Genomic DNA, 15,031 nt, shown 5'->3' with positions numbered 1-15,031 from the left:
ATCTTTTTGAGATAGGGTCTCAGTTGGCCTAGAACTCACTATGTAGACCAGGCTGGCCTTGAACTCACAGAGATCTGCCTGCCTCTGCCTCCTGAATGCTGGGATTATAGGCGTGCGCCACCATGCCTGGCATGCATCTACCTCTTAAGTGCTGAGATTACAGGTATGTATGGCTTTTTTTTGTACGCCTGTGCGTGTTCATGCATGCGTGAATGTGTGTGTATATGTTTTAAGACAGGGTCCCACCCTGTTGCTCTGGCTGGCCTGGTGCTGCATATCTGGGGCTGGCCTCAAATTTTCAGCAATCCTCCTGCCTCAGCTTGTGTTTGTTTTTGCTCTGTGACGCCCCCCCACCACGGTAGGAATTGAACTCAGGGCTTTACACATGTTAGAAAAGCACTCTACCACTGAACTGTGTTCCCAGCTCCAGTTTTCATCTTTTGAGACAAGGTCTCATGTATCCCAAGCTGGCTTTGAACTTGATATGTAGCTGAAGCTGGCCTTGAACTCTTGACCTCCTGCCTCCACCTTCCAAGAGCTGGGGTTACAGGAATGTGCCACCACACCTGGCCATGTTTCTCCTCTTTCTTTTGCTCTCTGATGTAGTGTAGTTGCCAGAGACTGGAGAGGATTCTGTGGCTTGCACTGATTCTATCACTCAGGCTGGTGTGGCCCGCCAAGACCCCCAGGCATGACTGTGGGTTCCCTCAGCCCTGGAGACTGACTTCCCCTGGTACCTTGTCGCTGCTGGCCTCGGTGCTGGCCTGGGCCATGGTGAGCCGCAATGTGGTGCTGGGAGAGAGGGCCCAGCGCTGCTTGCCGTTGGTGACGACTTCCTCCGCTTCCCCATCACGTACCACCTCCACTTGTACACCCTCCGAATGCTTCAGGCTGAAGGTTTTGGCCCCTGCTGGGGCTGCACTGTAGGGAGAGAGGACAGAGGGTCAGGGGCGTCTGGGCTGAGTGGGACAAGGGGCTTCAGCCAGAGACTTCCTGAGGGCCAGGGCTCCCAGGCTATGTGGCCTAGAGGACTGTAAGGTGTCCAGCTATGCTGCTGCTGAGTGGGGGTTTGTGAAGGGCAGAAAGGCACAGATTCCTACAGCAATCTTACACTTGCTAAATTGGAATGTTCTAGGGTGGGGCCTAGGGACTAGAGCTCTCTTTCTCTCTTTGTTCCTTCTTGCCATGTGGGTGCTGGGAATTGAACCCAGGTCCTCTGCAAGAGCAGTCAGTGCTCTTAACTGCTGAGCCATCTCTCCAGGCCCTATCATTGTTATTTTTAGACAAGATCTCTATCTCTTTATGCCACCCAGGTTGGCCTCAAAGTCACCATCCTCCTGCCTCAGCCTCCTGCATGCTGGGATTCCAGATGTTAGAGCCATACCTGGCTTAAGTCCTCAATTTTTATTTATTTATTTTTTTCAAGGCAGGGTCTCATTGTAACCCAGGCTGGCCTCAAATTTGCTATGTAGGCAAGGATGGCCTTGAACTTCTGATTCTCCTGCCTCGACCTCCTGGGATTACAGGCCTGTGTCATCACACCTGGTTTATGTGATGCTGGGAATCAAACCCAGGGCTTTATCCATGCGAGGCAAGCACTTTACAAACTGCTACATCCCAAGCCCAGCCCAAGCCTTGGCTTCCTGAAGTAGTTTCTTTTGTCCTCTCTCTCCTTCCTTTCTTTTTTTCTTTCTTTCTCTTTCCTCCCTCTCTCCCTCCCCCCTCCCCCCACCACTGTCACTGGGGACTCACCAGGATGGAGCCTGGAACTGTAGGGGCAGGTAGGTAGCTCTATCGCAAAGGACCCCAGGCCTAGAATTCTTCACTATCTGAATCATTCCTTGGGACTAAGCAATGGTTTTCCATTGAAAGGGAACTGGTTTGGGAATTCTGAAAACTCACTCAGGGGAGGGAAGGGAATTGATCTGGGCTGACTGCTATGTACTGAAGTTTATGTCCTCCTAAATTCATGCACTGGGGCTCTGATTCCACTGTGATGGGATCAGGAGATAGGCCTTCAGGAAGTGATGCCGGTCATATGAGGCCATCAGGGTTCTAAGCTGATAGGACTGGTGGCCTTTTAAGAAAGTGGGGATTGGGGGTTGAGTAGATGAGAGTGCAAGCAAGAGCCAGGGAAAAAGAGGCCTTTGGGAGGTGGCATCGGCAGGGGCAGGCTCTCCCCAGGGACCCACAGAGGAAAGACCATGTGAGGCCAGGGTGACAAGGTGTCACCCATAAGCAAGGGACAAAGCCTTTTCCAGCACCCTATCAGGCTCGCACCCCGATCTTGCCTTCCAACCTCCAGAACTCTGAGAGGACAAGCTTGTTTCAAAGCTGCTGACCTGTGGGGCTTGGTTACCACGCCAGAGCTGACTGAGACGCTGCCCTACATAGAGAGGCACTCAGGGTCGACAGTTCTGCTAAACCCAGGACCAGGCCTGAAGGTTCCTAAGGCCACAGAGGGCTCAGAGGGATCTGAAGGGATTCTCGAGGGATTTGAGACTATGATCTTGGCCCGAGTGTGTCTCAAAGATGCAGCTGCTCCGGGGCTGGTGCTCCAGTTCCCAGCATCTCAGCTCCCCCAGGGCACCAAAACCATCTGGTGCTATTCAAGTCTTCACGATGTCTTTCATTTCTTTTTCCTTTTTCTTTTCTTTTCTTTTCTTTTTTTTTTTTTTGCTTTTTGAGATAAGAGTCTCCTTGCCTATCTTAGAATTCACTAGTAGACCAGGCTAGCACTGAACTAGCAACTCTCTTACCTCTGCTGGGGGAGCTGGAATTTAAAGTTCCACACCCAGCTTTAAATCTATCGGGCATTTTTTCCCTAAGGCTGCAGACTTGTGGGTCTCATTTCCTGAGAGGCTGGCTGGCATGGCCCAGGTGAGACAGGGGTAGCTGCTGATGTGACCAGGGGCCCAGGCTGAGCAAGGGGCTCCAGCTTGTGACTCAGACTGGGTCAGCAGTTACAGCAGCAGGGGCCAGGGATCTCCTCCAAATGCAGATCGCTGAGCCTGAGAAATCTACATTTTTAACATGACTCCAGCAACTACTAGAACCAAAGTTTGAGAACCACTGGTGTGACCTTCAGCAGTGTGGTCTGGTAGTTCTAGCTCTGGGGTGGCCATGGCGGTGGGTCTGAGTCTGTAGCGAGTGCCAGGCAATTAATTGCCTCTTGGCCTTTTGACTGAGATCAAGTGGAGGTAGCCAGGTATATTCTCTCTGACCCAGGCCAGAGTCTGTGAGCTTGAGATCAACAGCTGAGAGACAGAACTCTGGCCTAACATGCACAGGGCCCTGGGTTCAATCCCCAGGACTGGAAACAAAACAAAACAAACACTGAATCATGACCTGTAGGGCCTATTGGCACAGATCTCCTGGTTTGGGGCACTGGAGGGGACAGCAAGCAGGAGTCTGGAGGCCCATTATTAGTACTGATAGAAGAGCTTATAAAAGCATCAAGCTAGGCCTAGTGGCCCAGACCTATAATCCCAGCTACTCAGGAGCATGAGGTAGGAGGATGGAAAGTTTAAGGTCAGTTTGGGATACAGAGTCAGCTCAAGGCCGGCCTGGGCAACCTGGCAACCTCCGCTTGATCTCGGCCTTAGTGAGGCTCTTTATCACAATAAAAAGTGGAAAGAAGGCCGGGTGCACCTTAGTGGTGGAGTGCTTGTCTAGCATGTATGAGGCCCTTGGCCTCCATCCCCAGTCTCAAAACCAATCTGTTTTTCGTCCCTGTGCTCCACCTTCAAGAGTCCTCAGGTCAGGGGACACTGGGCTGATCTGAGGTTTGACACTTTTCTATTTATTTTTTAATTTAACTTTTGCATTTTATATACAGTATAATTTGATGATATTTAGATCCCCTTCTCTACGCCTCCATTTATTGCCATGCCCAATTACATATATAATAATAAGGTCCAATTATATATATAATAATATATATTACATATATAATAAGGCCTATAGAGTCTAATTAGTCAAATGTCCTTCAGTGTGGGTCCATCCACTGGAGCCTGGTTAACCTACTAAGAGTCCCATCCTTGAAAGAGACCGTCTCTGCCCCTCCCAGCAGCCATCTGTGGCCACAATTTCCTTAGGTGGGGTTGGGAGTTTTTACTCATTTCCTCATATCTATGCTGGGGTTTTGTCTGTTTTGAGCTTTCATGGGACTTGTGCATGCTGTCACCATTGCTGTGAGTTCATATGAGTAACTAACCAGCTGTCTGGAAAACTTTGTTTCCTCGTGGTCATCTACCACCTCTGGCTCTTACAATCTTTCTGCCTCCTCTTCCGAAATGATCCCTGAACCTTGGGAGACAGAAGTTTCATATAGGTGTTCTATTCAGGGATGAGCACTCTGCAGTGACGCTAAGACACTTGATGCTTGTGGCCAGCCACCTTCCATCTGTGCCCAGCAGTGGAGAGCCAGAGTCCAGGTAAAACACTGGATAAGGGATATGTGTGTGGGAGACCTAGTTGGGGCCAGTTCTGCCAAGACTTACTTAGGGAGCTCGAGCATCCCCTTGTCCCTTCTGAGGGTTTTTTTCCAGTGCGTAAGACATAGGATGACCCCCAGTCCCCCTGCTCCATGCTGCACCCCCATCCCTCACAAGGCAGGTTTCAGCCCCCAAGGCAGCATCTCACTTCTTTCATCCTCATCCTTATCCTGCAGAGCCACATCACCTAACCAAGAGGGTGAGCCCAGCAGGCTGGAAGCCATCCGTGGTGAGGCACAGGGACTAGGGAACAGTAAAGGAGGAAATATGCTTACGTGTCCATTGAACAGTGTCTTTTATCCCAATGCTATACAACATCGGTGTAATCTAAAGATGCTAGAGCTGGGTGTGGCAGTGCACTCCTTTAGTCCCAGCACTCCAGAGGCAGAGGCAGGTGGATCTCTGTGAGTTCAAGGCCAGCCTGGTCTACATAGCAAGTTTAAGGCCAGTTGGGGCTACAGGGAGACCCCATCTCGAAAAGACCAAAAAAGTAAATAAATAAATGAACTAGAAAAATGGGAGTTGGCCTAAAAAATGTTAATAGTGGGTCGGAGAGATGGCTCAGTGGGTAACAGTGCTTCCCACCAAGACTGACAACCTGGGTTCACTTCCTGGGATGCACATGGTGTAACGAGCGAACCAACTCCTGTAAGTTGCGCTCGAATCTCCACATACATGCCATGATATATGCCACTTCCCTCAAAATAAATAATGAAATGTAACGTAAAAGATGTTGGGGGCTGGAGAGGTGGCTCAGCAGTTAAGAGTACCAGCTGCTCTTGCAGAGGACCCAGGTTTGGTTCCCAGCACCCACATGGCGGTTAACAATGGATGATAATTCCAGTTCCAGGGAATCCAACATCCTCTTCCAACCTCTGTGGGCATTGCATGCAGGCAATATACTCATACACATTAAATAAAAATAATAAAATATTTGAAAATAAAATAAAACATGAGCAGTGCTACAGATATAACAAGGTTTGTTTTGGTTAAAAGCATGAGTCTTAGAAATTGCAGATGCAGACCTGGGAAAAATTTGTTTCGGCTGAGTCTCAACTTTGCCCATCGTCTTGCTGTGTGGCCTTTGGAATGTGGCTTTCCCTCTCTGTTTCACCTGTTACATGGAATGGAACCTGGCCAGGGGCAGCTGGCATACAGAAAGAGGGGCAGGCTCTGGGTGGGGAGGGGGTCCTGGCAGGCAGGACCACCCTGTTGAACCCCTGTCTTCCTTGAACTGAAGCCACTTCATCTGCCTTTGCACATCAAACTTCTATATGCAGGCCTGCTGAGAAACTGATGCTTTACAAACCCACACAAGGGTAGAGGGCACAAGCTCTTGGGACCCTGTCAGTTACTGTACCAATGCTGTCTGCCTGCCTCCATCCCTCTGAGGCAGAGAGAAACCAGAGGAGCTTCCAGAAGGTTAACACTGGGCCACATCAGAGCTCCGGAGCCCAGGCCTTCCACAGCCCCGCACCAGCCCTGGTAAAGCTGAGCAAACAGCTATTCTTGGAATGACCCTGGCAGAAGCCACAAAGGCCATTGTCCCATGTAGATCGTGTTGGCTGCCTCCTCCCCAGGAAGATCCTGTTAGAATATCCTCCAGAAACCCAGGAGCCCAGGGTTGCAGGTGGCTTGGGGGTCCCTAGAAGCTGTGGGGACAGTGTGGAGGAAGGCAAGGAGTGACCTCCCTGATTACTGGAAAGAGACTAAAGATGGCATACACAGCAGAGGAGGTTGGTCCCTGGAACCTCGTCTGCATCGAGTTCCAGCATTACAAATGTAATCCACATTACAAAATGTAAATTTTTTTACATTTATTTATTTATTTATTTATTTATTTTTGTGTGTGTATGTTGCCAGATGTCAATGTTGACTGTCTTCCTCTACTGATTTCTACTTTTTAAACATTATTTTTGTCAGGCCCGGTGGCACATGCCTTTAAACCCAGCACTCGAGGGAGAAGAGGTGGGCGGATCTCTGTGAGTTCAAGACCAGCCTGGTCTACATAGTGAGTTCCAGGCTAGCTGGGGCTACAGGGAGATCCTGTCTCACAAAGAAAAGACCAAAAATTTTATTTTATGTATATGACTATATTGACTGCATTGTATGTAAGTACACCTGTGTTGCGCAGTGCCCAGAGGTCAGAAGAGGGTGTCTGAGCCCCTGGAACTGGAGTTATGAACAGTTGATAGCCGCCATGCAGGTGCTGGGAACCGAACCTGGATCCTCTGCAAAGAGCAACCAGCCAGTGCTCTTAACCACTGAGTCACCTCTCTAGCCCTCTATTTTACCTTTAAGGCAGAGGAATGTATCTTCTTCCTCATTTTGTTTCACAGGAAAAAACATTCGCTGGAGGCATGCCTGGAGGAGGAGGCCTAGCTCACATGGTCATTTACTCACTCAACACAGATTTCCTGAGCACTTACTATGTGACAGGCAGAGTTCTGGGTGCTGGAGATAGACTTGTGAGAAAGCTAACATATCTCTGGGCCCATGGAGAGTACAATCTAGTGAAAGAGAAAGACTGTGGATTAAGCAATTCATTGTGATATTTGCAATAGAGAAACATGGGTTTCCAGGGCTGGGGATGTAGCTCAGTAGTGGAGTGCTTGCCTAGTATGTACAAGGTCTTGGGTTTGAAAAGTATGGGTGCATGGAAACTCTCAGAAGGTGTCCCTGACATTTGAGCTAGGGTCTAAACTTTACACTCTAAAGAATTAGTTAAGCCAGTGGACCTTGAACTTGAGCTCAGCTACAGAGACTGTTGACAGACAGGTTGTAAGGTCTGTTCTCTGACTCATCCGGCCTGAGGCAAGACCTGAGAAACAGGGTTTCTAACAAGCTCCTGACAACTCTGATACCAAGGGACCAGAGGATATCATTTGAGAACCACTGAACTGGATGAAGGCAGCCTTGAGAAGTGGGATGTGTTGGGGAGTGTGGCTGGATCTATGAGCAGGGGAGGACATGATAGGGAGGGCTCCCAGACATGGAAGATCTGGTCTTTCTCTTAAGTGAGGCAAGTCACCATGGGATTGCGAGTGTGGTCAGGGGGCTGGTCACTTGGCAGAGCACTCAGCTACAGTGAGGGGGGGATTTCAGAAGAACAACAGGTTAGAGAGGGACAAGCGAGCAGGTGACCACAGCTGCCTTGTGATGGTGGTCTGGGACTGGACAGTGACCATGGAAATGGAGAGAAATGGCCAGGGAGACCTCTGCCCAGCCCCTCAAATGCTGTGTGGCCTCTGAGGAGCTCCACTGCCCCCCAGCCTGTCTGGTTTTCTTTCAGTCAATAGGGAAGGTCCTGGGCGTGGCCTGGCAGGACTGGGGAGGTTCACACAGCCCCACACTCACTCAAGGGTGTGATATGCCTGTTGCTCACTCACTGGCCTCTGGCTCTCGGCTTGTCCATCTGGCCTGGGCCTCATTAACACCAGCGGGGGTTCATGCTTGGAGTGACCCCAGCTCCTGGCAGCTGGGGTGTGACATCCTGTCCTCGGGTCTTTGGAGGAGTTGGGAGGGGGAGTCGTTGGTGCCAGCCTGGCAAGCATCCTTGAGGACAGAGACGAGGGGAGGGAGGATGATCTTAGTCCAGGCCTCCCACCTGATACTCAAGATGGTGGTGGCCTGAGCCCAGAGGGTGGGCACTGTCCTGTACAGGGTAAGTAGAGGCAAAAATTGGTGTCTGTGTATAACTGACCGCCTTCTCTACCTGGAGGCCCTGGAAGCCTCCCCCACAAGGTGCTGGTCCCTCCAACTGTCCCAGCCTCCTCTATAAGGATGAAACTAACCTGTAGTTACTCCCTTAGAAACTGTCCGTGACTCTGCACTTCAGAACAAATCCCAGCAGCTGCGCAACATGGTCAAAGCTCCTGGCTCCAGCCTTAGACTCCAGGCCACTGAAATGATGCCTCCTGCCTCCATGGGCCCCACTTTTCTGCCAGGTGGGTGGGCTCCTGGGTGGCATATTCTCTGTTGCACGCTGAACCCCTGTTTGTTTTGTAAGACCCAGCTTAGCTGCCACCTCTTCCAGGCAGTCCTTCCCTAATCCCATCAGCCAGGTAGATTATCGCCTTCCAGCCAGGCCCTCAAATGCTAATCAGTGTTCAGCAATTGTCTCCAGTTTTCAGGGCAGGAACAGTGGTTCATCATGATGGACAATGTAACAAACCCAACACCAAATTGAAACAATGACTTACAAAGTATCAGGTGCTAGACCTGGGGCTTACAGGCTCTCAATTCATCTTTTCCACAACCCCCCAGGGCCTATCTGATCCACCCCACTTCACAGAAAAGCACACTTAGGCCTAAGGGATAAGTCCTTGCTGCAAAGAAGTGCCAACCGTCATAGAAGAGTGTGATGTGGGCTATGCTCCCTGACTGCTCTCTCCTTGGGAAAGTCCATAGATTAGAGTCCTCACCTTGGTGGGGGTAAGGGCCCCAGAGGACAGGATGCAGAAAAAGGCCTTTAGGGACCTCTAGATCTGCCCCCCTACTTATTTGTAAGTAGGAGTCAGAGGCCCAGAGAGGAGATATGCATGCAGGGGAAGCTTCCTGTCCTGGGCTCTTGGGTGAATGACTGGGATGGGCTGGCTTGGGCCCATCAAAGCCTCCGGGCACAGGAGAGCCTCCGCCAGCTGGGTGGGCTGGTGGAGAGGACTGTTTCCAAACTGGCCTCCCACTTTAACAGATGTGCTTGGCTGCCGAGGTGTGAGCCCCTGTGACCAGCTTGCCATCCTGACTCGTGGTCCTGAGGTCAGCAGGGGAAGACCTCAGGGACTCCAGTCATGCAGGGGACTTCGGGCGTGGCAAGCACAGTGCCAGGTCCTCTCTCCACTGGGCATCAGCCTGAAACCAGAGCCCTGGGTGGCTCCTGGCAGCACCTTCTGTCAGAGCCTAGGGCTCTGAGTGCCATTCTAATTTATGGGGCCACAGGACCTGGCCTGAACTCCTTCCTCCGTCACTCTCCCAGCAGTAAGCATTGCTCTGCCAAGCTGGGCCATTGATCTTCCACAGGCCCATCCAACAGGGCTTGTCCATTGAGGTTGGAGGCGGAGAGCTTGGTCCCATGCTAGCTGCTCTGTAAGCATCAATGGTCATATTCATTCATTCACTCATTCATTAATTCACTCACTCACTTACATCATAACCCTTCAATGGATCAGGGAGGAAAGCAAGAAGGGAGGAGCCATGCTCAAAACCTGAGTCTCAGGAAGGCAGGCTAGAGAGCAGTCAGCAGCCTGGGCCCTGCTCCTCCACCACCCACCAGCAGTGTGGACTGACTCCAGCTTCTCTAAGGGTGAGAGGGACAATCACAGCATCTGTCTCATAAAGTAGGAGTGAGGGCCAAATGCATGCAAATTATTAAATGCATATGAAATGAACATGCAAACGTTAGGAAGGCCGCTGGGCACATGTGGTCAGTGTTAGCTAGCAATACTAAGTAAATAATAACAGTATCTTTCTCTGCGTGGTGTATGTGCATATGTGTGTATGCCTATGTGTGCATGCCCACAGAGGCCAGAGGAGGATATCACGTGACCTGCTTTTCACTCTGCCTTATCCTTTCAAGACAGGGTCTCTCACTGAAACTGGAGCTAGGCTGCCAGCCACTAGCAAATCCCACAGCACTGGAATTACAGGCATGCATGTGGCTATGGCTGGCTTTTTATGTGGGTGCTGGGATCTGAACTCAGGTTCTACCCACTGAGCCATCTCTCAAGCCCTGATAACAAGATCTTTAAAAAACAGAAATAAAGCCGGGTGTGGTGGCACACGCCTTTAATCCCAGCACTCGGGAGGCAGAGGCAGGTGGATCTCTGTGAGTTCAAGGCCAGCCTGGTATACATAGTGAGTTCCAGGAGAGCTGGGGTTATAGGGAGACTCTGTCTCAAAAAGACCAAAAAAAAAAAAAAAAAAAAAACCCAAAAAAACCAAAAAACCCAGAAATAAGCCGGGTGTGGTGGTGAACATCTTTAACCCCAGCACTGGGGAAGCAGAGGTGGGTGGATCTGTATGAGTTTGAGGCCAGCCTGGTCTACATAGCAAGATAGCAAGTTTCAGACCAGGCAGCACTACATAGTGAGATCCTGTCTCAACCCTTCCGCCCCAACAAAAACAAAAACAGAAACAAAAAATGATTCTTTCCACTCTTCCAATGGCTTCTAAGTTCCTAAAAACAGTCTCTACTCCGAGACTACTCACCCCACGGGGGAGGAGAGGGGGGACTAGTACCCAGGGGCAAGGCAGTTCTGCCAGGACCATGATGTTCAGATGGAGGAGACTCACCTGTCCCCCCAGCCCTTGGCTGGGGGGAGTGAGGACTGTTTACTTGCCCTTGTGACTTGATAGGAGTGACGGGTCCCTACTCTACTCCCCAGCTATCTGGGTCTACTACCCTTGCTCTGTAGGGTCTATTTGGAGGCCTTGGGGGTGACAGCATCACTTGGGGGCCTGAGCCAGGGTTTATGTCTCAGTTAGGGGTGGTAATATCTCAGGGGACAGGAGATCCTGGCCAAGATGGAGGGTGGAAGGGACATAGGTAGACAGAACCATCCAGTTCATCCTTTCTTTTTTTTAGTCTTTTTGAGAAAGGGTGTAGCTCCAGCTGGTCTGGAACACACTATGTAGACATGGCTGGCTTTGAACTCACAGAGATCTGCCTGACTCTGCCTCCCAAGTGCTGGGACTAAAGGTGTGCGCCACTATGCCCGGCTATCCTGCTGGCTTTAAGGTCACACAGAGTGGAATGGAGGAAAACGCATGAGCTCTGAGCTAGACAGACCTAGACCTGAGTGCTGGGTGTCACCAGGCCAGTGGCTTTCTCTCTCTGCTTTTCTTTCTTCTCATCTGTAAAATGCAGAACACCCTCCAGGTCTTGTGCAGGAGGAAGCAGGACAATGTACTGGCTTGTGCTAAGTGCTCATGGACCCCTCCTAATCCTGTCACTTCAGAGAAGCTGTGTCCCTGTAGATACTGAGGAGGGTGGTAGTGACACCATTCTGGAGAGGAGGTTCCTTTCTGCTGTCCCGGTGTCTTTGCTCCCGAGGGACAGCTGACACTATCTGGAGACATTTTTGGTTGTCACCTATGGGGGACTGCTACTGACATTGGGTAAGTTGAGGCAGGGATGAGTCTAATCATCCTACACTGTACAGAACAGTCTGCTCAGCAAAGAATTACCCAGTAAGGCTGAGGAGCTCTGTTCCATATGTGTGTTGTCCAGGACATTGGCCACTAGCACAGATGACTTACAGAGCAACAGTTCCCTGCCACCAGACCTGCTGAGAGTGTAACAGACTTCCCATGCAAGAGAATGCCCACTATTTCACGAGCTACCTTTCCATTAGCACAAATTTAAATGATGACATTCTGGATGCACTGGGATTAGCAAATTATACTGTGAATATTAATGACACCTATCTTTTTTTGTGTGAGGGTGCTTTTACCCATGTGGTTAGAGGAGGACATCAGATATCCTCGTCAGTCACTCTCTATCAAATTCCATTGAGACAGAGTCTCTCACAGAACCTGGAGTTAGGCTGGAAATGAGCAAGCCCAGTGATACTCTTGTCTCTACCACAGTGCTGTTAGCTAGAAGGGTATGTAGCCACATTTGACTTTTTATGTGGGAAATTAGGATTTGCACTCAGGCCCTGATGCTTGTGTACTAACTCTTCTTACAGAGCTGTCTCCCATCCCTAAATTTTAAAAAAATTACCTTCTTTTTTTTTTTTTTAATTTTTGAAGTGGGAATGGGGTTGAGACAAGGTCATGCTATGTAGCCCAAACTGGCTTTGAACTCACTATGTAGTCTAAGTCTATGGTCCTCCTGCCTCAGCTTCCTGAATGTTGGGATTGCAAATAGGTACCACCAACACCAGTTCTGTTTAGTTTAACATTTTTTTTTAAAAAAATAAAGAACTAGAATATCTAAAATGACAACTGTGGCCTGAGTTCAATTTATTTTGGAGAGTGTGCTGACGGTCAGTGCTGGGGGAATCCTCAAAAGTAGAAGTGTGAGTCCTGAAGACTGAAACACCTCTGTCCAATGCCAGAACAATGAGTTGGCACCTATCCTCCTATTGTCCCTCATGGTACTCGGACTCCCTGTCAAGATGAACCGAGGGTACGGGCTTGAGCATGACCCCCCTTTGGTCCCCAGCCCCCACCAGAGGCACCATGCCAGCCTCTCAGACAGCACCCAAAGTGCCCCAGCAAGCAGACAGGCGTGATGACAGCTGTGGCTTAGGGACCGGAGCACCCTGGCTCCTGGCCTACCCCCTGGCAGTGCCCAGTTCAGAGCTGGGAAGGAGAGGGAGAAGAGAGGGGCACTTTTCCCAGGCTACTAGTGCCTGGATCACACTCCACCCCTGTGGTACAATCCTCAGAGCCCACCCAGTCCTCTTCTGGGGTCTATATGCTGGACCACTGAGGTACACGCCCAGGCAAGGCTGAAGCTGGGGCTGAGGCCAGGGGCAGAGGTGTACACAGGGACCCTGATCCTGGGCATGCTGGGGTGAGCAGGGCCAATGCCTGCTGTGGAGGTGGCTGGGCAAGAGGGCAGGAACTGGAAGTAGTGGGCTGGGAGAATATGAGGAGAGGGAGACACATAGCCAGAGGACTTGGAAGAGTCAGATGCTCCAGTGTCAAAATAATTTTGGGGCAGTAAAGCACAGAGACAGTAGGATGCCACCCAGGTCACCAGCACAGGGTCTTACCTCCAAATCCTGTGTGCCTCTCCTCTCAGCACTGAGCCCTCCCACACTAGTGATGGAGAACATTTAGAATGCTTAGAGCTAGGAACAGATCAAATCTCACTGTGGATGCAGCTCACTTTATACCTTCAGACACACCTTTCCCAGGTCCCACACCAAAGTCTAGGGAGTTTCCTTGGGTCAAGAGCAAAGCCAGGGCTAGCCTCTATATCCAGCTGTCTCAGATACCTCATACTCTTACCAAGTTTGTGGACAGGGAAGACCCGGAGGGAATAGCTCTGGGCTTTGGGGCACTCTCAAAGACATCATCTCTGCACCCCGAGTTAAGCCAGGCTCTCAGCAAGTGAAAGGGGTCCCTTCTCTCATCCTGGGGGGAAGTCAGGGAAGGCATTTGGGGACGCAGAGCACATGGCCAGTGCCTGGAGACAGGCAACCACTAGCAGCCCCCGGGAGGGTGAAATCAGAGAAGCCCCAGGGCAAGACTCCTTCAGGGCAGCTCCCTGCTGGGCCTGTGGATCCCAGCACATTTCAAGGGGGTTCTGCTGGTTGTGGAGTAGGAAGCCGAGTGGAGGAGGCTGGGCTGGGGTGAAAAGTGAGCCAGGAGGGGCTGAGGAGCCCTGAAAGAGGAGTGGGTGGTGGAGAGGCCCACGGGTGCTGAAGCCACCCAGGGAGAGGCGCTGGAGAGGTCATGGGAAAGCTGGGGTAAAGGGAAGGAGTCTCAGAGAAGGGCTGGGACTGAGTATGTGTATGGGTGTCTTGGAGCCTCAGGATTTCAGGGAAATGAGCACAGGTTTGGGAGTTATCAGGTTTCTGGGTGAAGTTCTTAGGATTTCTGGAGGGCTTCGAGTTGAGGGACAATTGGGGAGCCAGGCTTGTCCACACCCCTGAGTCCGGGGAGGGTCTGGGGGTGTGGAGCGCGTGGGTGAGTCGGAGGGGGTCTCGGGTGGCTTGGCTCACCTGCAGACATCGGTCCAGAGCTGCGTGCCCAGCACGTACACCGCCTCCACGCGGCTCCCGTACTGCAGCCGCACCGTCCGCTCCCGCTGCATCTTCTCCCTGGCTACTGCCTGCGCGCTCCTTCCAGGCCTCTGAGCACCTGCTGCAGGTGAGTCCGCTGCCGCGCCTGCGCCGGCTGCTGCCGCGCCCGCGGCCTTAAGCTGCAGCCGGGGGGCGTGGCGTGGGCGTGGCGACCCACAGGACTCCTCTCGCAGTGGGCCTTGGCTCTGTCCGTCAAGCGTGGCCCCGCCTCTTCAGCTTCCAGACCCGCGAGCTGTCAGTTTCTGCTTTGCACAGTTGGTACGCTCATTCGGTCGTTCAACAACCCCATTTCGAGACCCCCCAAGACCAGGGGGCAGTAAAAGCTATCAGGGATCAGCTGGAGGGAGAGGCAGGGGTCTGTGGGAACACAAGGGGGTGCTGGGACCAGGGAAAGCTCAGTAGAGCAGAGGTCTGTGGCTTCTTAAAGGAAGCGTTGCAAACTCAAGGGGGCGGAGGGGAGCCTCCAGACCAGGGCCAGGAAGCTGGGCACAGCCGGGCCCCTCCACATCATATCCACGTTATCATGGGAATTGGGGGGTAGGATAGAGTGGGGAACCCGCAGCTGACAAGGATCAGAATGCCAAGCCCAAGCATGGGTGTGGGAAGAGCCTGGGATGGCTCCTTCCCAGGGATGCGCTGGGAGTGCATTCCGGTGAGCAGACTGAGCTGGGGTCAGCAGTGAAGACCCAGGCTGGGCGAGCGTGAGAGGGCTGGAGAGGAGGGGATTGAGCTGGGCAGTGTTTATGGAGGGAGATTTGGGTGGCTCCTGGTGGCTGA

At 51.6% G+C, this 15,031-nt stretch overlaps 1 protein-coding gene across 1 annotated transcript in view; it reads right to left on the bottom strand.

The window, feature by feature from the left end:
• Positions 1–14,337, bottom strand: part of Padi2 (peptidyl arginine deiminase 2) — a 52,413-nt gene extending 38,076 nt beyond the window's left edge. The window contains exons 1-2 of the mRNA XM_008822632.1: positions 14,174–14,337; positions 738–921 (exon numbers count right to left, since the gene is read on the bottom strand). Of these exons, the coding sequence (XP_008820854.1) occupies positions 738–921; positions 14,174–14,265 (276 nt within the window). The 5' untranslated portion in view covers positions 14,266–14,337. The remainder of the gene's footprint in view (positions 1–737; positions 922–14,173) is intronic.
• Positions 14,338–15,031: the final 694 nt, after the last annotated feature.

The sequence above is a fragment of the Nannospalax galili genome, unplaced genomic scaffold (assembly GCF_000622305.1).
Source record: "Nannospalax galili isolate Female #2095 unplaced genomic scaffold, S.galili_v1.0 scaffold548, whole genome shotgun sequence".
Classification (NCBI taxonomy): Eukaryota; Metazoa; Chordata; class Mammalia; order Rodentia; family Spalacidae; genus Nannospalax; species Nannospalax galili.
The sequence above is the reverse complement of the archived record's forward strand: the minus strand, read 5'-3'. Positions and strand labels throughout refer to the sequence as shown.